Source organism: Oryza brachyantha, chromosome 2 (genome assembly GCF_000231095.2).
Source record: "Oryza brachyantha chromosome 2, ObraRS2, whole genome shotgun sequence".
Classification (NCBI taxonomy): Eukaryota; Viridiplantae; Streptophyta; class Magnoliopsida; order Poales; family Poaceae; genus Oryza; species Oryza brachyantha.
The window spans coordinates 17,711,034-17,736,291 of NC_023164.2; the positions used below are offsets into that span (position 1 = coordinate 17,711,034).

At 43.1% G+C, this 25,258-nt stretch overlaps 3 protein-coding genes across 3 annotated transcripts; 1 reads left to right on the forward strand and 2 right to left on the reverse strand.

Annotated features, from left to right (window-relative positions):
• Positions 1-9,270: 9,270 nt before the first annotated feature.
• LOC102702253 lies at positions 9,271-12,993 on the reverse strand. Its single transcript, XM_006647425.3, has 6 exons — positions 12,751-12,993; positions 11,625-11,656; positions 10,882-11,073; positions 10,244-10,294; positions 9,753-9,823; positions 9,271-9,664 (listed from the first exon to the last, which is right to left on the reverse strand). Exons 1-6 carry the CDS (start codon positions 12,801-12,803, stop codon positions 9,587-9,589), a joined length of 477 nt encoding a protein of 158 aa, XP_006647488.1. The 5' UTR covers positions 12,804-12,993; the 3' UTR covers positions 9,271-9,586.
• A 3,163-nt stretch (positions 12,994-16,156) lies between these two features.
• LOC102702533 lies at positions 16,157-17,296 on the reverse strand. The gene is made up of 3 exons (XM_006647426.2): positions 17,245-17,296; positions 16,954-17,062; positions 16,157-16,770 (listed from the first exon to the last, which is right to left on the reverse strand). Exons 2-3 carry the CDS (start codon positions 17,045-17,047, stop codon positions 16,628-16,630), a joined length of 237 nt encoding a protein of 78 aa, XP_006647489.1. The 5' UTR covers positions 17,048-17,062; positions 17,245-17,296; the 3' UTR covers positions 16,157-16,627.
• A 5,867-nt stretch (positions 17,297-23,163) lies between these two features.
• Positions 23,164-25,000, forward strand: LOC102705698 (zinc finger protein CONSTANS-LIKE 3-like). Its single transcript, XM_040520884.1, has 2 exons — positions 23,164-24,033; positions 24,126-25,000. Exons 1-2 carry the CDS (start codon positions 23,362-23,364, stop codon positions 24,462-24,464), a joined length of 1,011 nt encoding a protein of 336 aa, XP_040376818.1. The 5' UTR covers positions 23,164-23,361; the 3' UTR covers positions 24,465-25,000.
• The last annotated feature ends 258 nt before the right edge of the window (positions 25,001-25,258 follow it).

Sequence of the window (25,258 nt, forward strand, 5' to 3'; positions counted from 1 at the left end):
TATTAATAAGATTTTTTTATATACGTATTCTTAGGCTGAAAAATAAACTTCGGTGAAAAAATTAACTCTAAATTTTAAGTTAAAAATTTAATTTTTGGCGCATAAGCAGAAGCGAAAAGACATGGATATATGATTTTATCTAAATTATTTATTAATAGATGTATGAGTTTTATACATGTGTTTAGATTCGTTATTATCCATAAAATGCATATGAAACCTGATCAATATTATATCTACTACATTAGCTCGAAATAAAGTCACCACACTCATGCCGGAGACTAGAATTTCACTTTAATTGAAAAAAATTAAAATTTGAGTGAAGTGCAACAGTAGTCCCTAAACTTATGTATATGTGTCATCTATGTCCCTAAACTCTTAAAATATATTTTTGGGTCCCCGAACTTGTCCGAAAGTGTTATATAGGTCGTTTTGCTCCGACCCGCTCTATCTGCTGACGTGGTATGCCATGGTGGCACCCACAAGAAGGGAGAGAAAAGAATAAAGAGGGGCGAGAGATACTAACATATGAGACCCACCTGACCCCATCAACACGTAGGCACCACCGTGGTATGTCACGTCAGCGGATGGAGCGGATCGGAGCCCGTTTGGATCTATATAACACCCCGGACAAGTTCGGAGATCCAAAAATACATTTTGAAAGTTTAGTGACCTATATGATACAAGTTTAAAGATCGCTGATGCACTTCACTATTAAAATTTTATATACGTGAAATGAAGGAAATGCTATTTTATTTCCACGACTACCACCACTTTTGGCTGACTGTATTTTACTACTTTCTTATTTTTGCAAAAAAAACCCTTAATTATGAGATAGGGAGGTAAACGTGTGTATATCTTAAGGTTTGCTCGGTTCGAAGCACCCATTTAGCATGCCACATGTAGATTATTTATTAATTGTCACAATTATGATCTGCTGTACTGTTTTAACACCTTGGCTCACATATTATAGATAAAAACATTGACTAATTTTGTCACAGTTGTGGCTAACAAATTGTTAGCGCTAAAACGTTTGTCTAAGGTGAGTTATAGGTCTGGTCTGGGGAATCTTAAAGATTCTAATAATCAATTACTAAGAATATGAAAATATTGGGTTTTCCAGTCTAAATTCTAACTATATATTCTCATAATTCAGGTGAGAGTGACAATCGTCTGGGAAGCAAAAGTTTTGAGGAGAAGCTACAGTTAACATAAACTCGCAAATATAGCGATAGCAAATTAGCAATGTTAGGTATGAACCACAACACCTCCTTTGTCCTTAGATAACGTTCGCTTTGGTGGCTGTCTAAAGCGCATAAGGCACACACAAAATAAGACAGATCATTAATGTATTACTAAATAAGTATTAATTGTTATAAATGGAAAACAATTTATTTAATAAAAATCAGTTTTTACATATCTTTTTAAATAACATGTCATTTAATAGTTTGAGAAGCCCGTGATAAAAAAAAATAGCTTAAACCAACACCACGGACTAACGCTGCCTTAGTTTGTCGTGGCAACGCTTTTAGGCCAGGCCAACAAAATAATCTGAAACTAAAGTTTTTTTTTTATTTTACATGTATATACACATATGATATAAATTCACAAAAATATACATGTGCCGTGAGATAGGTTGAAGGTACCCTGCGGTACAACACCCCACCCACAACATCTCATTGCCGTACGATTATCCTAGACTATCTATTTAAATCTCTTAATTGGTCGTCTTAAGAAAACTACAATATTACCAATTTACTTTTAAAAGCCATAATAAATTTATGTGAACCTAACGTATAATTTCTTTCTAACACGTGTTAGGTTCAAAGTCACTAATTTTTTTTTATGTTAGATCAACATAAATTTAGATGGTCTTCGACTAAAATATTAGTATTGCCGTGTTTTTTTTGGAGAACCAATTAAGAGAGTTAGGTGGATAGATCAGTGTAATACCAATACATTGGTGGCGTGCAGCGGCACGGTACGTGGGGCATGGTATTATGATTATCCGACCCCGTTGGTCATGTTCTTCAACTAAAATATCGGCATTTTAGTGTTTTGTGGAACCAATTAAGATAATAAAGTGGATAATCTAGTGTAATAACCAATGTCGTTGGTGGCGTGTAGCGGCGTGGCAGATCGAGCGTGCTGGGGCGCGGTATCATCCGGCCCAATTGATCCCGTAGTCCCGTGGCTTACATGCATACATATATATACATATACACGTATATGTATATACGTACTTACGTATACACACAACACACATTAGGCTGGTAGCAGTCGGAACCACATGAAGGCTGTGTGGTTAGTTAACCCACAGCTTTCTAAAAACAAAATCTTAATTTGCCTTGTTTTTCACATGCGAATTGTATTTATAGTATTGGCCCTACATGTAAATATTTTTCTTCACTCCGTCGTTATATTGAGCGAGATAGAGAAAACATCGTTTCATATAATCTTGATTCCAACCGAGTTGAATTGTTTCATGTGAAATTTATTCAAAATAAACACAATCATTTTCAGAGTGAGAATGTACTGTCATGGAAGAGGAGTGCTCAGTTGTTTGGTTGTCAACCACACTTTACTACATTCATCAAGAGTAAAAAAGTTTTAACTAGCTTGACAAAAGTTTGGTTGTAAACACAGCTGCGACAAGATTTCCTTCTAACACATTTGAGCCTGTGTACTGTTGCTCCAAGAAAAAGATCTTGCAAAAGATCACCATTTCTACCGATGACCTGAAACTGATCCTCATAGTAAGTACCAATAGTCATAATTTTTCCCGCAAGCTGACGCACAAACAAGGAATTTCCGAATTGCAGATGAGTAGTGTCGTAAGGTTTACTGGTCACACATATCGTCGTGAAAAGATACTATTCAGGCAGGTACGTAGTCTTCACAGAAACACCCAAGCTGCGACGCAAATTCAGAAGTCCTCGTGGGTTATCTTTTGTGTTTTCTAGAGAAAAAAAACCAAACGATATATTTGTAAACAAAAATTAATTTATAAATAAAACTTTAATATACGTGTTCATATGTCACATCGATCTTAAAAAAGCTACGACGATAAAATAAACTTCGGTGCAAAATCTCAAAATAAACTTTAAATTTAAGTTAAAAAAAATTAAATTTTAGTTTACAGACATAAAAAAAAGCCAAAAGACTAGGGGGAAGAACTTACACTGCCACTGCTCAACTAACAACAGATCCACGCAAAGAGAACGCGCGCATCAGAGTCACCCACGACTGCATGCCCTTGCTTCCTCTCAAGGCGGAGAAGAACAGGGAATCTGCGAGACATATATGGCACGAGGAGATCGAGGTCAACGGGAGCAGAGATCGAAGCATGCATACATACGGAAAAACCAGCATTCGCAGGGGAACTCGTGTGCTGATCTGATCTCTAGGCCAGCTCGCTCGCTCGCCGGCCGGCCGCCGCCACCACCACTCTGCACACCCAAAATCCATCACGGAGAACGACGAGCGCGTGCCATGCATCTCACGAACTTGTTTGCTGATGGTCATCTAACCACGCGTGCCCAAGCCAAGACGGCGGCCGCACTGCATCTTCACTCTGCACTGCCAGTGACTCTCCAGGAGAGGAGCTGAGCAGGCAAGGCAAGGCAAGCACGGGTAGATAGATGACCAGCAACAAAACAGGTTCATGGCTAGCAATTTCGATCAACGATTCTGGCCTACCAAAACCAAAGCCTATAGCACGTATAATCTGCATTGTCGATAGCTGGAAGCCTAGAAGGCTGGAGGAAGATGGGGCGAGCGAAGGGTAAGCTGGAGGATATATTCTGGATCGGGTAGGTGCGTGCACGGAAGGGATGATGGTACGTTGATGCCAGCGAACTAGAAGCATATTCGCGGAGAATAAACCCGGCCTGCGCTGCACAGAACCACGGTGGCTTGAATTGGAGCATCAGGTACACCCACGCAGGAGACAGTCGGCAACATGTGTACCTACACACGCGCTGTGTTGTGTCCGAATTTTGGTTTTCAAATTCGTCTCGATTTTTACGGCTTCCGCGGTTACCGTGGAGAACGTTCGCGGTGCCGCGACATACGTGGTATAGATGGTAACGCAAACCCTGCGTAGTACTTCCTCGGTTCCAAAACCTCGGATTCAAGCCACGTTCGTTCGGAGTAGAAGTGAGGTTAGTAATCCAGCGCGGAAAACACGGTACTACCACCGTTTTATATTGTAAGAGTTTTTAACATTGTCTAAATTTATCAATTGATGAATGTATATAATTTATATATACGTCTACCTTCATTAGCATCCATATAAATCTAGACAAGACTATAAAGTTTTACAGCATGAAACGAAGGGATCAATAGATTAGTACATGATTAATTATTAATTATAAAATAGATTAATATAATTTTTAAAGCAACTTTCTTATAGAAATTTTTTGTAAAAAATACACCCTTTAGCAAGTCGGGAAGCGTGCATGCGAAAACGAGAGAATCTATTGTTTAGAAGAGAGGGGGCGAACGGGGCCTCAATACAATGTATTCTATTGCTACCTGATGCTATCTTCATCCTAAAATATAAATATTTTGGATTATTTAATAAGGATTATGGTTGAGAATAAGTGATTAAACGCCTTTATTGAAATTTGTTTTGAGTTTGTCACACCTTTTCTTTTTTCCCTCTGTATGCTGGCCTATCGGAATTCAAAGCATGAGAGGAGTTACTATTTATTGAAATTTGCTATTTTTCAAAATTTTGCAATATAAATAAAATTACTGTAACGTCCGAATGTCTCCACTAGGTTTGCATTATATTCTTTGATGAAGATGAAAAATGAAAAATATATATTTTGTGTTATAGCTATTTCATGGTATAAAGAACGGAATTAACTATTATAAAGTTGAAATTTTACTTTAAAATATGAAATGGTCAACCTTTTATAAAAATATATTGTTTAACAGTTAGATAAACGCATACGCAGAAGATAGAGAATAATCTGGGTAAAAAATGTAGGTATTATTTTACTTAGATTTTCTAAATGGAGGCACTAATTTACTTTGAAGCTTCTGCAGCAGCAAGCAATCCAGCAGAACACAGCCCAGTCAAATATGGCCCGTTTAGATGACAAAAATTTGGGAGAAGTGTCATGTCGAATGTTTAATTGGACGTCTTAAAAAGTTTTTGGAAAAAACAAATTTCAGGGCTAGCCTAGAAACCGTGAGACAAATCTTTTGAGCCTAATTAATCCGTTATTTGCATATGTGGGTTACGGTAGCACTTATGACTAATCATGGACTAATTATGCTCAAAAAATTCGTCTCAAGTTTTTTCCGGTAACTGTATAATTAGTTTTTTATTTTATCTATGTTTAATGCTTTTATTTAGGTGTCTAAAGATTCGATGTGATGTTTCAACTTGGCCATATATGTCACTGCCTAGAGAGTTTACTGCGACGCTCTCTTTTCATTCAATTAGAGACTATGCTAAATTATGTAGACAGACTTTTACTTAGAAATTTATGGCATAAGTGGTTCGGTGCAAATTCAGATTTCACTAGTAAGGACAAAACAACAATTTTTTCTTCGCCTGCTATTAAGAAAACTATAAGAGGTCATATAGAAAGGTTTCAATTGTTAAGGACCTTAGTGCAGAAATGGAAAGGTTGGAAGTCACGTGCATATCCTCTGGGCTGGAAATCCACCGAAAACTAATAGAGAACTGAAGAACGGTAGTAACCGTAGTAATATCAATTTTTTTTATTTCTGTGTCTAATGTTTAATCATTTATTTTATTTAAAAAATTTATAAAAAAAATTAGTCACGCATAAACTGTTACTCATGTTTTATCATCCAGTAATGATAAAAATATTAATCGCAAATAAATTTAAATAAAATGAAGAGTCAAAATATTATTTAAAACCTAAAAAATAAACTTATTTTGGTATGGGTAATACGTTTTACAAATAGATAAACAACACAAAATCTAGCCTAGAATTAACAAAAGCAACTATCGCCGGCCTCATCACATATCTACCTTTGCTAAGCTTTTGGGTCGATTGGGAGCATCCACGATGCGCTGAGGAAACTTGAAGAAGGAGCTTCAGCATCATGGAGGCTGTGAACTTGCCAGACCCCGTCCTGCTGCAGACGATGCAAGATTTATCACACAAATAGCGAACAAAGTAGACGCAGTTCTTCTGAATCCCGTGCTTGCCAGCCGAGCAAGAGGCCCCGAAATAGAAGGGGGCTACGAAGAACGCGCGGTCGTCACCGAGATCATCGACGAGGCACCATCTCTTCCTGGAAAAATCCATCTTGTAGACGCGGGCGTCCAAGAACTCAGGCGGCTGGTATTTCATGGGTGTCTTGAGCGAGACCGCGAAGAGGTCCCCCTCAGATTCCACCAAGAAAACGTGAAAGGTTCCTCTGAACCAATCCACGTCTGCGGCGCCGAGCTTGATGGAGCTAAACACCGGCCCGGGACAGAACTCGAGCACGCTGATCTCGTTCTTAAAGCAGTTGAAGTAGAACCTCCCATGGCACGCGGCGATCGGAACGATGTGGATCTCGTCGGTGTAGTGGGCGTCACCCTGTGTTCCGATGTCGTACGCATGCCTGGTCCAGCCGCTGGTGCCGATGTGGTGGTACCAGATGACACGGTCGATGAGCTCCACCAGAAGCACGACGCAGCCGGCCGGAGCGCTGGGCTGGTCCGAGAGGAGGCAGTTGCAGTACTTGAGCACGTCGCCGTCGATCCCGGTCAGGGGCGGCAGCTGGATCTTGCCCCGTCGAGATTGAGGATCAAGCAGATAGGTGCTACCACTTGCGGGTTCCCGGACGAGCACCCACCCCAGCGGAGTCGGGCGGACGGCGGCCTTGGGGTCGAGCAGCTCCGACGGCAAGCCGGTGGCGCCATCGGCGACGGGCTTCTTGTCGGCGGCGCTGATGAATGTCCTGTTGGATGCGCAGCAGCGGCACTCCACCGCGAGGCACGGCAGCACCGGGCGATGGCTCGATGGCGACGCCGCCATTGATGAAATCAAATCTCACTGGCCGCCGCGTCCGGTGTTGTCGATCTGGTTTGTGCTGAACCCCTGTAGTCAGTGTAGTGATGATTATATGAAAATTGCTAGCATACGAATTACCGTGCGGACGGGATTTTTAATTTATGGATGTTCTCCACGCCGTCCGTCTACGTCCCTCCACGCCACGCGCGCCTTCGTGCGCCTCCACGTCGCCGTGCCACAACGCCTCCGCGCAGCACGCCTCCGCGTTGTTACGCCAGCGCGCCGCACGCGCTGTCACTCTCCCCGCAGCATGTCGCACACCTCCACTACCTTTGCGCTCAGATGCGTCTCATGTGCCAGCGCGTAGCTGGTACCAGATGATACCAGTTGGTATCATCTGGTATCATATCGTCGCGCGACCAGAAAAACTCAAAAAGATGCAGATATCATATGGTACCAGGTGGTACCAAGCGGTACCATATACTTCTAAGTAGTATCATATGATGTCAGTATGTATCAACAGGTATCAGTAAATATCGATAGGTATCACTTAATTCCCATATGAAAATCTAGATGATACCGATTAGTATCAACATGTGTCAGATGATATCAAAAGATACCAGAAGGTATCAACATGTATCAATCCACTAGGTTCTAAGGGATATCATATGGTATCAGAAGGTATAAATATATATCACATGATACTAGAAATACTAGAAGATAACAACATGTATCAGATGACGACGACGGCAGCCAGTCTCCACTTCATGGCGCACGATCGGATGGCTACGGACTCCTCCGACGAGCCCACCATCGTCCGGTAGCCGCACACGCGGGGAGGGGAAAGCAAAAGGGAGATCGGATGGCTAGTAGCTAAGCTATCTGGCGGCTGCAACATCGGAGGGGACGGGCGTGTGTAGGCGCGCATGCAGCAGCTAGCCATGTATGCATGCAAATATATATACATGCTCTCAATCAGCTGGCCGTTGATCAATCTACATAGACAAATTAATTGAGGTCGCGTGCGCGGGGCGTGTGCGCTGTCGGCTAATCACGTAGCAGAACAAGACGCCTGTGGCAAAAACTCCGTTTAGCTTCTCGCTCGAACGCGACAAAAACTTCATTTACCTCTCCCGTCCGAACGGCACGCCGTTCTATAGTTTTTCTGTGATTATATATGGCAAGGAGACATCGACGGACTCCTACTCAGCCATGGAAGCGAACCGGAATAGGACTCCGATCCGACTCGGAGCAGATTTCTTTCAAGCAAAAACGGTGCCGTGCCGTGGCGAGGCTAGCGGCGGAGAACAGAGGAGGGCCGCGGCGTGGCTGCGGTGGCCCCGGTGGTCTAGCGGGGCAGCGTTGTCTGGGTCCTCTGGGAGAACCAGTTTAGGGAGGCTGAGCTGGAGATGGCCTTGGCTTGGGCGGAGACGACCAGAAGCAGCGGCGGCGCCAGCGAGGTGATCTATATTGGCTTGATATTTGCTATTTGACATATTTAATCTAATACTATCTCGGTCTGATCTGATCTGTTAGATTGTGTTTATCAAATAGTTTATATCAGGTCGATGTATCTTGCTCATTGTTTTATCGAAGTTACAGTCGATAAGTTATCAGTCATGGACTTATTGGCTTGATAGTAATCTAGATCTATTTAGAATCTTGCTGATATTGCTAGGCGTAGTCTTGAAATATCTCGGTTTGGTTCGATCTTCTAAGATTATTCCCGGTAAATTAGACTAGATATTTTATAGATCTTTATTGATCGTCAATTGGTTATAACCGATGATCTTTACCATCATACATACTCATTGTGCTTATATCAATAGAGTTGTATATTGCCTTATTTTACTACTTATATATCACTCGACTTTACTTAATTACATCGGTAGTTATGTATATTGCATCGACTTATAAAGATTACATGCAAGTTGGTTTTAGCCGATCGTAGCAAATAATACATTGTTTATTTAATTAATCAAGTCTATTTCTATTGGGTTTCTTGTCAATCCAAGCTTTTAACAGCCAATTCCTTCGCCTATCGGCTAATCGTCGTCACATCAACATTCGATCGACTGGCTGAATTCTTAGTTATCTATTGACTCAATAGCCGATTGACTTGTTTTACTATTTATCTTATTCAGTTGCAAGACCAAACTGACTAGCATCACACTTTCTAAGAATTAAGATCCTACACTAGAGCGATCTCAGAAAGTCTCCCAAAGCCTACTTGTATGACATATCATCAGATCAACTTTTAACATCACTAGGGTTACACAATAAATGTTTTCAGCAGGTATCAACAAATCTGATAAAACTGCAAAGGTCACTAGTCAGAAGAAGGATACAATATAACACCGGTTTGTAGGGCAAGTACAACACCAGACTGCATGGTAGAGAAGGTTGGTTTTCCATCATAAGGTTACAAAATGTGCAAATATGCCGTTTCTGTTTTAGATAAACCATGGAGCTGCAATCTAGAGTAAAGCATTTGGTCACAGCATGCACATATTTCTAGTACATGACACAACACACAGTGAATTTGCAATAGATTGCCTTTTATATATATATCTTAGCACTCCAATGCAGCTTGAGCTTGATTAGTTCCAGGTGTCGACAGATGGTGATGTGCCTATTTGATTGTCTAGTGCACGGCGCAACTCTTCAAAGAAGTTCATCTGTACTAACAATTGCCACAGAAAAAGAACCATGGTCAGAAAATAAGATGTAAGAGAACAGTGTCACAAAATTGCAGGTTGATTATACCTGATGAGGAAGTTTCATGTGACCATGACCCCATGATGATCCACTAGATCCAGAGTACATCACCGGTTTATCTGGCAAAACATCAACAGCATTAACATGGCATATTGCTTTGTTGCTTCACATTGGTTCAACTGACATGAAAATCCACTTGAGTGTGAACTCGAGTATCTGATGGTTTTCATAATAGCATCATGAATTGCTAACAATTGCCATTTCCATAGTTGCCACTGCTGTTGCCACACTTTATGTTCATGTCCATATTCCTATCATAGCTTATGAAAAGCTAACGTACATTAAACATGGGACTAGGATCATATGCCAGTTGTTGTACTTAGAACTTGATCCTAAGATATCTAAAGATTTCTCGATAATTGATACAGTAAATCTCCCTAGTCCTGCAGCCTGAATTTGCTTGAATAAGGGTCTCAAAGTAGAAAAACAAAAGAAAGATCAGAACAAAAAGATCAAAACCAGCATCTTAAAGGACTCACCAGGGGAATCATATGACTGATCATTGTACAAGTTCATTACTGCAGCCCAACCTACAGAGGAATAGCAGCGATGCTTATTATCTTACAAGGAGAAGAATGGATGAAAATAAAGCTTGGTTAAAAAATCAGTACATTAACTGTAGGAATATATATTTTATTATAAGTCTAGACCATCCTTGATTATGGTTTCCTAACGTCTAGTAATTTACAGGTGGCACATGCCCATAAAGAGAACAGTTTATTTAGTTTCAAAAATAAAGAGAACTGACAGTATGATTAATGAAACACTAAAGATTACAAGATAAGGAACAGGTACAAGGTCCGGATATTCTTCCATAGTTCCATGTTACTGAAAAGCACAAAACCCCAAAATAAATCACAACAGGTGCTCCACGAATTTTGCTTTACAACTTGCTGTATTTGAACATTAGACTAGCAGTCTATGCTAGTTTATAATCGAAGCAAATGATTGTTCTGTAATATATTGCAAATTCTTTACTACTTAGTATGTTTTGTACACATAATGTATCACCACAATAACATGTGATAACTACCAGCAAATAAAAAAGATAATAACTTCACAGAAATTCTACAGACAGTTAAATGGGCAAGAGCTTGCAGTCTTCTAAGAAACATACGATCATTGTGAAGCTGTGCAGCCTCACTGGCACAACATCCCTCTAAGGGTATTAATCTTGTTTGACTGTAATCACTCTGAGGATTGCTGACAAAAGTCTCATGAGGAATAATTGGTGGAAGGTTCTTTAGTGAAGGAACATGGCTCTTCTCCCCATCATTGTTGTACAAAAAACTAGCTTTCTCAACCCTGTCTGTGGTAATAACAAATTCAAGAGTTACAATGCTAGCCAAAAAAATCACCTAACAACTTAAATTGTTAAACACAAGATAAATCATAGAAAAATACGTGGATATGGAAAATATAACCCGTCAAAACTTTTAGAAATGGGCATAATCAAATATAGACATGTCTATGTTCGAAGATTCTGAACAGCTATGATAGATGATAAACAATCTCTCAGAAAAAAAATGTTTTACAGTAAAACGGCTGATTGTAGGAATGATGATTGCAGGTAGCTTGAATTAGATGTAATAAGCTGCATGTCAGAGTATATTGGCATATTTCTCATTAATACAATGGAATGGAGATCAAAAGAAAGACCGCAGAAGTTACTGCATAGACATCTATTAGAAGAAAAATGAATTAAGATTGATACCATAACACCCAACTACTGGATCAGATCTTATCAACTGATTTGGGGACCTTGCACAGTTGTCAAACCAGACTTAGAATAAAGGAAAACACAGCAAAAGCCCCAGGACACCATGAAATCCAGCATATGCATCTACAAATGAGATTTACCTCCAGACTTGCGTCGATTGCTTGCACGATTCCTGAAGCATGTTGAGTAAAGACGGCCATCAAAATCACACCATATGCAGAAATATGTAGCAAACTTATAAAATAGTAATAACTAAAAATGAGAGTAAAGACAACAGAACATTTTAGAAAATAATATGGTTTCAAACAAAATAAATATTTAGCTCATAAATACTAATAACAAGGTGATTGACCGGTTGAACAATATGTATTAAGCAATTCTAGTTCATTATTCCGAACTCCACCTATAATTGTGATTATGAAAGATCATTGACTAAAGGATCATTCATATGCGGGACAAAAAGGTGGATAAAACTAAACTTGTACAAGCTGAACGACTATTTGGGAGAGTGTTGCTAAACCAGGTTAGCTTAACTTGCTAATCCAAACTCCAAAGACGAGTTATCTTTCACTGGCTAAAAGCGGTAAGTTAGATCAGCATTAAACATGCCATGAAAATCAAGCCATAAAGCTTGAACATATAAATGCCTTTAAGGGGAAAAGTTAGTTGCCAAGCTTGTTCATTTCTCACAAAAAAGCTAGCCCAGCGAGCCAATAAGCCACTACAAACGACACAAGGTTAGTTGCCAAACTCCTTTGCATGACGCGTTCTTTATGAGCAAACAGAAAGCCAACTTCCAATGGAACAGCAAAGCAATAAACAAATAAATCAATAAATAAAAATATTCGATTTAAGCAAATTTGTGACATCAACTACAGACGTGGCACCTTAGATCAAGCACACCAAATCAGCTCAAAAATCCAACATACCGCCCAAATCTAAGCAAAACGGTAGCACGCCAAGCTTCCAATGATCCCCTACCAGGTCAGCACAGAAATTCCCCTAAGGCCGTCGAAGCATAACAACTTAAGAAATGGCCCAAATCCAATGGAACCAGTTCCTTGCCACAAGCATCCCGAATCGGCAAGAAAAGCCACCCCGAATGAAACAAATCGGCTCACTCGCAAAAGATTCAAGCAAGCCCCACGTACGCTCCTGTCCTGCCTTGCTCTCCGAGTCCGATCCTCGACCACGGCCACCGCCAGATTCCAAGAAACGACACAGCTCTCACCAAACTCAGGAACCAGAGAAGGCCGGGGCGCTGACCTGTGCACGGGAGGGGTGTATCTCTTGATGCCGTCCGGGTTGCCGTCCGCCATCGCAGCCAAAGCGCAGGGAGGGAGGCCGCGGAGCTCCACGGGCCACTACGGAGCCGAGCGAGGAGAGGAGGAGGAGAGAGAGAGATAGACGAAGGAAGGATGCGGTGGTGGGTGGCGGCTCCTTCCTCCGCCTCCTCCTGCCCGGCTGCCCCCCTCTTCCTTCCTCCTCCCGACGAGAGAGAGGGAGAGAGAGAGAGATGCAGGGGGGAAATTGTGGGTGGCTCCTGCGTGGGCCCAGCGTGTCAGTGTGACAAGTGGCAGGTTTTGGGCAAACTACTGTCACTGACAGGCGGGCTATACGTTCGGTGGGGCCACCTGTCAGTGGAAGTTTCTAGCTGTGGCAGCGTAATTACAGTGCTCGCACGTGTAGATAGCATCACAAGCAAAAAAAAAAAAAAAGCCCAGCATTGTAGAAGCCCACAGGGGAATATGGGCCAGGCTAGAATTTCTCATCTCATTCCCACTCTATTAATAATTTTCTTGACATAATAAATCCCCAGTTCAAATTCAGTCCGGTTTGATACAAATAGATCTTGCCGTTTTACGCTTGAATATGGATACGCCTGGATCAAAATGAAGGTAGCATGTATCTACAACTCAAACAATCAGGTAACTGGCGTAAACAAATACATCTATCTCACGGTTAAAACAATGCATCTAGCTTACACGTACGTGTCTACAAAACTGAATAACTGATTGAGATGTCGACAAATCAACGCCGAAATTGAAATATACATAACCACCCATATGGATGGTGGTGTCATCATGTACTACCCGGAATCTGGATTAGTAATCAATCACACAATCTCTCCAAAAAAAAAAATCAGATGAAGGGATAAATACCAAATCTGAGTTTATTTGGGTAGAGAGATGAGACACATATGTCCGCTAATACTTGTTCGATCACCATTGATTATTACACATGCAATGCAAGAGCGAGTAAAAGATCAATGCCATCTTCTTACATTCGAAAATGCATAACATTATCATAGCATTGGCCGAACAATTAAGAGAGTGAGCCACCATTATTCCTCACTAGTAGCTTCACTAATTCTGATGCCAGAGTCAAGGTCGCTCGCAGCAGCATTGTCCCGAACCGTCTGGCTTACTCTTGCAGTAGCTCGGAGCATCTCTAGGGTAGCCAAGGTACTTGCATCTAAGCTTGCATACATCTCCCCGGCAGAACAGGGCGTCGTAGCACGTCCCTTCGTCAACTTCACGGCGAAATGATCCAAAACCGCAATTGATTATTGGGGTCAAAAGGTCAAATGACATATTTACAAATGAAAAATAATTTGTAAACAAAACTTTTATAACGTATGTTTAGCGATATAGAAGTCAAATGCTGGAAAATAAATTTCGATAAAAAAATCACAAAATCAACTTGAAATTTGAGATTGGAAATTTAAATTTTGGTTTATAAGTATAAACAAGTGAAAAGTCAAAAAGATTAGGGTGTATATTATTGACCAAACATCAAAACATGGGTTAATACAAAAAGAAAAGTTAAAAAGTGTAGGGAAGCCTGGGAGAGCGGATATTCCTACCTGCATTGCAGGATGGCAAGGTGGAAGACATGATCACAAGAGCAACGAAAATAGCAGCCAGCGTGTTATGCATCCTTCTCGTGGTGGCCATATTAGAGGAAGATTACTTATAACTGCAACACTCTGGTATATCTTAAGACCTTTGCAAGAGGAGTTTATATAGAGGTGCACTATGATCTTATTAGGCGTTCATTGAATTTATGTTTTTTTCCTATATTAATGGTGATATGTAATGCATTTATGTTTTTCTCTACATTAATGTTGATATGAGATGCATTTATGTTTTTCCTACATTAATGTTGACATGTACTATTTACAGTTGCATTTATTGTGTTAGATGTATCTGGTTTTAGAGGGATCGAGATCAGGTGTAGTCACAGTTATTACTGCACCAACGACTGCATGAAGTTTTAGCCGTCCATTTTGATGATCAACGGCCCACAGACATCGCTATAGTAATTCTATCAACAGTAAAAAATTGCTACAGTGTATTGATGTCGTCCTTTGAATAGTGCGCGCGCAGCTTTTGTTCGTCCGATCTCTATCCAAAGCTGATAGTACCAACTTCATATCATGAAGTCACAATATTATCTTCATCTGATTCGGACCCATTTTGGAGGGTCATCTAGTTGGCTAGATTTAACGTACAAATTCACCTGGTAGATTTCAAGATTTGAGAATATGTTGATACTTTGATTTGTACACTCGTATACTAGATATTTTATTGATGCAAAATAACTTACACTTATATCTGGTTAGGTGGTTTTGATTTCATACAAGATATCGTGTTCTAAAAAACCTTCTTCGATGAATATACATGCTCGAGCTAAATTGTCTCAACTTAAAGTTTGGTCACTGTATTTTTTTTTTATTAAAAGATAGCAGGCGAGGTCCATTCCACGTCTCAGATAACTGGAATAGTAGTACCAAATAATAGCAATGTCAAAGTATATGTGAATTTATCCGCTTTTTTCTTTATTTGATAAATTTGTTGATAACAATAATAGTAGTGTTGAAGTATATGTGAATCTAGATAGACTCCCGTTCAGATTCATAGTAATAATTGGTGTCTAATCTAGGATTAGGTTGCTATATTTTGATACGGAATGAGTATGCACTCTATAGCTACAAGCCTACCAAATAAACTTTAGTTTAAAACACCAAAATCAAATTTAAATTTAAACTTAAAAAATTAAGTTTTGCCTTATAAGTATAAACAGAAGTGAAAAGATAAGGGCGATATCTTTCAACAACATTTTACGTTTCTAGTTTCAGAAATTATAATGCATTTCTTTTCAGATTTCCTATAGATTATTCCATCCATTTCAATTTAAATGTCGTGCTAGTTCTGTGCTAAGTTAGCTATTTTTATGTTTGACCATTAATTTTTAGAAATTTGTATAGTTTAAATAACAGTATTTTAAGTTACTATTCCTAGTAATACATTTACTCTCCCCGGCTTATTAACGGGGAATAGGCATCCCTCCTCGACCATGTATTATTTAATAAAAAATGCAATACGATGTACTCTAGATTTTTTTTTGCAATATACATCTCTAACGTCGTTTCCCTGCCAATTTTAAGGACCATGTCATCGACAAAATGCAAACCGTTGAGTAATTAGTCATCTATCCCTGGCCTCCAATGCTATATATAGCAGCCGATGCAAACTCTATCTTTTGCTTTCAAATTGCACTAAGGAACATGGCGGATACCCTAAATGATATTAGGGAGACTTAATAAATTAGACAGAGGTTTAATCCCTCTTTTTAGATATCTTTGCCAAAAAAAAATAGTCTCTCGTGATCCTAACGGGACCCCACCCCATGGCAGATCCGTCTCTGCTAAGAACAACATAGTGTATTGGGCACACCAAAATTATTCATTATGGGATTTTTGAGTGCGTCTTTTTGCAATTACAACAAAAGGAAAAACATAGATACGTTCGAACATAAATAATGGAATGTTTGAGGTTACCATTCTCTGCCATTTTTGTCCTTAGAGAACGCCAAATATTATCAGCAAAAACTGCGAGGATCGTCGCGAAGCTGTAAGTCAGTCGAGTCAACCGTACGTGCGCGTGTCGAGCTGATTTCTAACTGAAAATTAGCACAAAAACTACGACAGCAAATGCATGCTAGTTTGTAACTAACTTGCAACTGAAACAACGGGTGAGTGTGCGCAGGGCTTAATCAGCACACACGCAACAATGGCTTTCTTTCTTCCCCGGCCGAGAGATCGAACGCTGGCTAGGCTAGGGCTTGAAGAAGATAAAAATTATTCAGACGACTTGACGATGAAGTTCTGGCGCCTGACCGGGTTCATCACGACCGGTGGCCCGGCGGTCCGCGGCCACGCCTGGAACTTCTTGTCCGTCTCCTTCTGCCACTCGTCCGTCGCCATGGTCCGAGTCGTCGTGCCTGCAGGGTTTTGCGCCAAGAAATCGCATGCGTGCATGCAACATGCAGATCAGCAGCGAGCGAGAGCGATAGATAGATAGATAGATAGATGTATCAGATGCAGGTGAGCTGCAAAATTAGCCTACAAAGCGAGAGGTGTCTCGGTGAATTCAGTCGTGCGTCAGAGAAGCTAGCTTTAATTACCTCCAAGAAGCCTCCCTTCCGCGATGTAGATCTCGCAGACGTACGCGAACGCGAAGGATGCAGCCACTGATCCGACGATGTACTTGGTCGCCATGTTATATGCTCCTCCCTGCCAAGAAAAATGTTAAGATTCGTTTTTCGAGCTTGTTTTGCGAAAAATCAAAAATAAAAAAAAACTGGCATATGCATCAATTAATGGTATATATATATTGGAGAAAAACGAGCATGCACGAACTAGCATTATACAAGAACGTAACTGGAACAGCAAACGCTGGAAGTGAAGACACTCACCTTGACCAAAAACGATGCTGATTTCTTGAGATGTCTAAGGAAGCGAGCACCAGCAGGTAGAGCAAAAGTGTTGACCTTAATCTATGAGGCGGTTTGGCAGCTTAATACTGCCTAGCAAGCCAGCCAAGTTGCCCATATCATAGTCGTTTGGATTAAAATTGAATTTGAGAGAGGCAGGTGGCCAGTGCCCATAGACTAATGAAACAGTACGTATAGACTCTGTCATGGTTCTACAAATTGCTGGTCGTCGTCGTCGCTCTGCTTTTGAGCAGTGACAGCTAGCAGCCATGGCAAACCAGGGCAAAACAGGGGGCGCCGCTGTATTGAGGGTTATAAAAAAAGGTCTCGGCATCGGCGCATTGCCATGGCCGTTAACGAAATACACTGCCGTTTTGCGTATTGTTCTTGGATTCTTGTTTCCACAGCTACGCCTGGTTGCTTAGCGAAATCATGTGCTTAGACTTTGCGATGGTAGTCTGCTTCTTCCGTTTTATATTATAAAATATATTAATTTTATCTAGATTTATCTGATTAATATATTTATTTTATATTTATGTTTAGGTAATTAGTATCCATATAAATCTAAGAAAAATAATAAGGTAATAGAACCGTGATATCCATATGAATCTATAAATATAATAACAGAAGCGAGGTACTCCCGAAACGAAATTGGTGCTGAAGCGATCTGGACTTGCCCTTCGTACTGGTTGTCCATGATTTTTATCAACCTACTGCCTCAACATCCAAATTTATCACCCCAACTTCTTATTAAACAACAAACAACCTTACTATCATAGTTCCAACTTGCAGGGAAGCAAGGAACAATGCACACATTGATTCCACATTCAGACGCCAGCACACAAAATAGAGCAGCTTGAATAAAACCAAGGATTTTTTTTTACTTCACTTTGTGGTGACATCTCTACATATCACACACCTTCATTTCAGATTTTTCAGGCAAGCAGGCTGAGAAATCTGGGAAATGTCTAATCTGCAACGCATATACCACAACTCGATCAACCAAGAAAACAATACATTGCACATGAAAAATAAAATAAGAAAGCATCTAGAACCAGTAAGCATCCAGAAGACCAGAACCAGTAATCATGATGCATGGGCACCCAATCCCTGTTTTTCCTTATTGGCATAAGCAGATTGTACATGGCAAAACTCTAGTTAGGTACATGATCAAACTATCTTACAGATGATTGCTCTTGAAATTAATCGAACTATCTTAGCCTCACCAGCTATAGTATTTAATCAGAATGTTGCTTACCTGCAACAGAACAGTAATAAATTGTTTTAAAAATTCAAGTAAACCATGCAATTATTGTTTTCAATAATATATCACTAAAGTTTATATTATAGTACAACATAGTAACGTTTCTGACTATCAAATTCACATTCTAATCCTGTCTTCATGTCCTCCGCCACATTTACTGCATGAAATTCTAAAGTTCCGTATTTACCTACCACCTACAGTGCAACAAAATGGCTTCACATATATACGAGTTCCTGTATTTCATCAGTAGACATTGTACATATTAAAGAAAATCTGTGGACAATGTAGAACAACAAAAATTCCCACAGAATTCTATATGTATGCACCTTCAACTTTCAGAATCCGATCAGACTTCAGTAAATAACTTTTCAATCACAAAGTCACAACCTTAACTCAAAGCAGTACAATAGATAAAGGGCAGAGCCGCAGAGCGCAATTTCAAATTGCATAAGGTCAGAAAACAGAAGAAAAAAAAACTAGAAAAATACAAGAATGGTTCGGCCCTGACACATGAAGTTTGTTGGTCTATCAGATATCTACCAGGAAATAGTGCCATGTTGTTTGAACTCTGAATACTTGCTCAGCTTCAGCTTCAACCGTCTTGTAAATATAATTTTCTTTTTCCAGTAGAAAACGTTCTCGGGTTGAGTCTCAACCGTAAATGTAAATAACTAAAAGAAGTTATTTGTAGTCCATATGGCCAACTTAATGGAGTTTTACAAGGATAAACATGGATGAAACTGAAACTCAAAAGAAAACATTATTATCTTAGGAAAATTTGTGACAGAAAGATATTTACTGATATACAGATATGTGAGACATGCGGAATCAGCAGTTTTAGGGTTTGGGTTTAGGAGGCTAGGAGCAGGAGCAGCGCGTGTGCTGTGCAGTGTGAAGATGACGAGATCGGAGGAACTGGATCCTCTGCAATCCTCTGCAGTTGACTGTACTATTGTAATCATCACTGACATGTGGGTCATCCAGCATCGTGAATTCGTCACTGACGTATGGGTCACTCAGATATGTCAGCGAGGAACACACGGTCGACTGGTGAGGATCTCAGTTCTCAAATCAGGTCGGAGCAGATCAGCAGCGGGGGAGCTGAACTTTTTCGAGAAGAGAGAGCATCTACTGGGCCCCACCCAAAGGCCCAAACACTCTCCACTACAGCTACACTGACCAGCCCAACAATATCCCAGGCCTGCCTAAAAAAAAACAATACCCCAGGCCGAATCACCAAATGGGCTTACTTCGGCCGGGTCCTACGTTGGGCCGGTCGAATCTTTCATGGTGGGCTTTCCACCAAGGTGCTTCTCCTCGCGGCCCATGGTTTCAGCTCGACGAGGCGAGGCTGCGCTCCATGGCCCATGGCCGTCGCCGTTGGCTCTCCAACGTCGAGACGTCGTCGTCGGCGATCCGGATAGAGGTGCCGTTCTCCTCCTCCTCCTCCTCCTCCTCCTCCTCCGCTGCACTTCCGTGCAGGGGTTCTCTTCTCTTCCCGCCCGTTGCGATCTCCGGTCGAGCCGGCCGTGTAATCATCTTTCCTATCCGGATTGATAGCGGAAACGACCGTGTTTCCCTCGACGAGCAGCAGAAAAGGACGTGGAATATCCCTCTCGATGTGCCCAAATGGCAAAGCTGGTAGAATTCTGTTATCTTTTGTGTAATCTTCGGAGTGAGTTGTCACCCTCTCCCAGTTTGATTTATCTTCATGGCAGCAGCACTGGTCAATTAGTCGAGAGGTAGTTAGTAGTAGTACTGTCCAACTCCAACATGTTCACGACCTTTCTTCTCCGAGAGTGACTGTCCACTGTCGACTAGTTGTGCTGAACTGAGACCGTTCCTTTTTGGAATGGCAGCTAAGGCCTTGTTTAGTTCCCAAAATTTTTCTCCAAAAACATCATATCGAATTTTTGGACATCTAAATAAATCATTAAACATAGATGAACCAAAAAACTAATTGCACAGTTATAAAAGAAATCTTGAGACGAATCTTTTGAGCCTAATTAGCCCATGATTAGTCATAAGTGCTACAGTAACTAACATGTGCTAATGATGGATTAATTAGGCTCAAAAGATTCGTCTCGCTGTTTCTATGCTAGCCATGAAATTCGTTTTTTCATTCGTGACCAAAAACACTTCCGACATCCGGTCAAATATTTGACGTGACACTTCTCCCAAAAATTTTTCCAATCTAAACACCACCTGAATAACGGGACAAGGAACCTGTGGGCTACTCTGAATTAAGCCACAGCCAGTGGCTCTTTTTTATGTGGAAGAGCAGTCCCCAGCTATGTGCACCAAGAACCACCAAGCTATTGGTTTGGATCGATAGGGATGCTGAGAAAAGAAGTCCACAAATCATGGGAGTGTGTATAGGTTTGAAGGTTTTGAACCTTTTCTTTGCCCCCCAAATTCTGCATGGGAATGACCAAATCGAAGAACTGAGTATAGCGCGCCATGGCAGCAGCTGTGAATTGTAATGCTTTGGTTTCCCTTTTGCCAACTTCATGCACTAGTTCATGCGTGTTAATATGTTATCGATAAGTTGCTAATATTCATCTTTGCGCAAGGCTTTCAAAAAGTTGAGGTAGATCTCGTATGGTGTTTTCAATGGCACATGTAATCCTTGTGTTCTCTACTTCTCCTTATGTTTTGAGGCTTCAACGTATATGTTTGGGGGTAATAGATATGAGTTTAATTAAGAAGCAGGGCTGTGGAGTTGCATTCGAGATTTCACACAAGTTTGGTTGATGCTTATAACATTGGCACAAAGTGTGGAACAAGTATAACAATGTTTGGCTAAAACTGGAGTGTGTGATTATATGACATGTGAATATGTAAACTATATAACAAAGTGTAACTCTCCCCCAATTGTATCAACCAATCAAATATGAGTGCTAGAGTAGTAAATTTGTGGTATGTCAGACATTTGGTGTAATAACAATGCTTGGAAAGTAGGGTATGTTATTGCTATTTGAATTTCATTGTGGTAGCATTTTATCTTAGTCAACATGCTTTGCAGTGTGCTCTTTCTTAAGATCGCTATTTGAATTGCACTCGTTTGAAAAATGCAGCACATGAAAAACTTACTCGATTATGAGACATCAGTCTATGAAAAGACGGTCGTGCTTCACTAAACATGACATTTTATACGTTAGAGACACATGCATACACCACAAAGTGTGCTCCTTGATGCATAGTAAATATTCATGTTGAACCACACAGGTAAGAGCATTAACAAATTGTTCACTTGAACCATAATAAAAGGCGTCAACTCTAAATATACATGCATTATTAGTCATTGGGGTTAGCTTTGGTAGATTTTTCGCAAACCCATCATATTGCCATGTATTGTGTTCTCTTACGGCTTTTTAAAGTGGCTAGGCTTCCTCCTCACACACTAGTTGCTTCAAAGCTCAAACTCTCGCACAAGATGCCATTGACGACCAAATCCCCACCCAGGACTTTGGTTGCAGTGGATTAGATCCAAGTCATGTCTCGGCGCACAGTATTCCAAAACCCTAATCAGCTCCGATATAATTGCAAATGGCACAAATGGAAACATGTCTATGCAAGTAGACGCATCCTCTCACAGCTCCCACTGTATCTGTACTGTACTAGCAGCAAGAAGCATCGTGCCATCGGTGCGCCAAACTGACAACTGGTCGGCACAGCGCTCGCTGCCCCGCCGCAAGTGTCCAGCGAGCGGCGGCAACCTCGCCAGCGCCAGGGCCTACGTACGTGAAGGATCCAGATCTCGCCCGGGATTTGCCGCCGCCCCGGCCGCGCGCGCGGCTGACATGGCGTCACCTCATCCGCGAAGTGATAAGAGGCGGAGCGCCCCGGCCAACCAGCGCGCGACTGCTGGCGCGGCGTCCACTGGGGGCGACGGCGACAGTCGGACAGGGGGAGGGGGAGGGAGACCCCAGCCGGCCACCACCCGCTGTCGTCCTCCGGGCTCCGGCGCCGTCGCATCCTCGACCCGTGGCCCCGCGTCACGACAATGGCGCAACCACCGCTTGCTCTCTCTCTCTTTCTCGCAGAGGAAAAGGACGTGCAAGTGTGAACGGCATCTGGGTAGATGTGGAGCTCGTGCCCATCGAAAAGTTTTATTTGTTTCTTTGGCCATTTTGTGTGTGCGCGCGCAGAAAAGCGGCGAAGTGGCATGCTGTGGCACGTAATAGTAGTAGGCTGAGGGGTCGTTGCCATGTTAAGTACTCGCAGTTGATGTCTGGTGATGAACTTGATGATCCGATATGTGCGGCTGCTGTGCTGTGATGCGTAAAACCGTTGGTTAAGAGATTTGCTATAATTCAATAAAAAGTACTTTGAGATACTTCGAGGTAACCAAACCTAGTTGGTTAAACTAGGGGTGTCAGGCACATCGCGATCAAATGAATGCAAGAGAGTAAAGGTATTAGGCTAGTCGGGATAAGCGCTGAAAACGCATTCTAATAATAGTGCGAGATAGCGATCCTCCGCCGCGACCGCGATTTGCCGGGTCGGCCAATGCGGAGCCGTCAGCTGCGCTGCGGCGCGAGCTAACACTGGGTCCGGGACCGGCTAGAGTCGAGTCGAGTTGAGTTGAGTGCGACGAGCCGACGAGTAGGACCAAAGTTGCAGCGCGAGCGGGCGACCCCACGGGCCAGTGACCGCGGTTTCTCGTGGCGGCGAGCCCCTCCACGTGACACCGATTCCATCAAAACCCCGCGAATCCGTTGCAGACGCCCCAAAAAAACAGCCAAAAGTCCACCGAAGGCGAAGCGGAGCGAGCAACGGCAGCACAGCGAAGGGAGGAGCAAGTGAGCAACAGCGAAGCGGAGCGAGAGGAGATGGAGGCGGAGGACAAGGCGGTGGTGGGAGCGGCGGGGTCGACGTACTGGGGTCTCGGGGCGCGGCCGTGCGACTCGTGCGGCGTGGACGCGGCGCGGCTCTACTGCCGCGCGGACGGGGCGTTCCTCTGCGGCGGGTGCGACGCGCGGGCGCACGGCGCCGGGTCGCGCCACGCGCGGGTGTGGCTGTGCGAGGTGTGCGAGCACGCGCCCGCCGCCGTCACGTGCCGGGTGGACGCGGCGGCGCTGTGCGCGGCCTGCGACGCCGACATCCACTCGGCGAACCCGCTGGCGCGCAGGCACGAGCGGCTCCCCGTCGCGCCATTCTTCGGCGCGCTCGCCGACGCGCCGCAGCCCTTCCCCTCCCAGGCCTTCGACGACGACGCCGCCGCTGGCGCCGGCGCGCAGGAGGATGCGGACGATGACGGGAGCAACGAGGCCGAGGCGGCATCGTGGCTTCTCCCCGAGCCCGACGACAGTAGCCACGAGGATAGCGCCGCCGCCGCCACCGCCGGCGCGTTCTTCGCCGACTCCGGGGCGTACCTCGGCGTCGACCTGGACTTCGCCCGGTCCATGGACGGAATCAAGGCCATCGGAGTACCGGTCGCGCCGCCCGAGCTGGACCTCGCCACCGGGAGCCTCTTCTACCCCGAACACTCCATGAACCACAGCGTAAGCCTTGCTGCCACAGCTTGTCGACGTGAGATGGTTTTCTCGAGTTGGACGTTGTACTAATAAATCATGCCCGCGCCGGACGTTTGCAGCTGTCGTCTTCGGAGGTTGCCGTCGTGCCGGACGCGCTGTCGGCGGGCGCGGGGGTGGCGCCGTCCTCCATGATGGTGGTGGTGGCGAGCAAGGGGAAGGAGAGGGAGGCGCGGCTGATGCGGTACAGGGAGAAGCGCAAGAACCGGCGGTTCGACAAGACCATCCGGTACGCGTCCCGCAAGGCGTACGCCGAGACGCGGCCCCGCATCAAGGGCCGGTTCGCCAAGCGCACCGCCGACGACGACGCGCTCGAGCACGACGACGCGCCGCCCTGCTCGCCGGCGGCCTCCGCCCTCGCTGGGTCGGACGGCGACTACGGCGTCGTCCCGTCGTTCTGAGCCTCTGAGGTGACACGTCGCCTCCACGCACGCACGGGCGGCGACGTACGCTGCCGTAATTTTGGCGCGCTCCGTGATGCGTCCGACGCATGGCATTGGCACCACCTTGTAACATGAATAAACGGTAGTACGTTAGTTCCATCCATGAACGTAGCACTACTCCATTGCCAAGGACTGTCATGCATGTACTCCTTCCTACTCCTCTTCTGCCTAACCAAGGCTTGTACATTACCATGGGGAGCAGTAGCTGTTTTTGCAACCTTGAACTTCAGTTACCTGTTCATGGCTAAGTGTGCTTCAAATGTTACTGTCCATTCGATCTCCTTTGGGAAAGACTTAACTGAACCTAGTACTTGCTACTACTAGAAGCTTGCAGAAACTAGTCAGAACATGTGCAAGAACATACATATCTCCCATCGACCAGGAGGATCAAGTATCAAAAGCATGTGATTCTCATCCTCTTGGAATAATATAATGGTGCCTTTTCTTTGTTCATCTTCAAATAAAACACTCTTTGCGGGCATGTCAAAGGAGCTAGCTAGTGGTGTAGCTTTCCGTTTCGTTCTAAATCTTTTCCTTTTTTTACCTGTGAAGTGAAACTGTACAGCAGGGAGGACACAGGCATGGAAATGGACATGTACTGAACCACGTATAAAAGGGAGGGAATCATTGAAGCCTTTTTTTGTTGCAGCTGCATGCCACGGAAGTTTGGTTGCAGCCGGGTCGTGCAACTGTGCCAAGTGCAACCATGTGCATGTGAGCATATGTGGCCTCGGGACTAGCGTACGCTGCTG

Coding starts and splice junctions, on each gene's coding strand:
- LOC102702253 (XM_006647425.3), bottom strand. CDS start 12,803: ATGGCGGACGGCAACCCGGACGGCATCAAGAGATACACCCCTCCCGTG. Junction 9,824..10,243: donor TCAGTCATATGATTCCCCTG/GTGAGTCCTTTA, acceptor ATGTTTTGCCAG/ATAAACCGGTGATGTACTCT. Junction 9,665..9,752: donor ACATGAAACTTCCTCATCAG/GTATAATCAACC, acceptor TTGTTAGTACAG/ATGAACTTCTTTGAAGAGTT.
- LOC102702533 (XM_006647426.2), bottom strand. CDS start 17,047: ATGGCGACCAAGTACATCGTCGGATCAGTGGCTGCATCCTTCGCGTTC. Junction 16,771..16,953: donor GGAAGGGAGGCTTCTTGGAG/GTAATTAAAGCT, acceptor AAAACCCTGCAG/GCACGACGACTCGGACCATG.
- LOC102705698 (XM_040520884.1), top strand. CDS start 23,362: ATGGAGGCGGAGGACAAGGCGGTGGTGGGAGCGGCGGGGTCGACGTAC. Junction 24,034..24,125: donor AACACTCCATGAACCACAGC/GTAAGCCTTGCT, acceptor GGACGTTTGCAG/CTGTCGTCTTCGGAGGTTGC.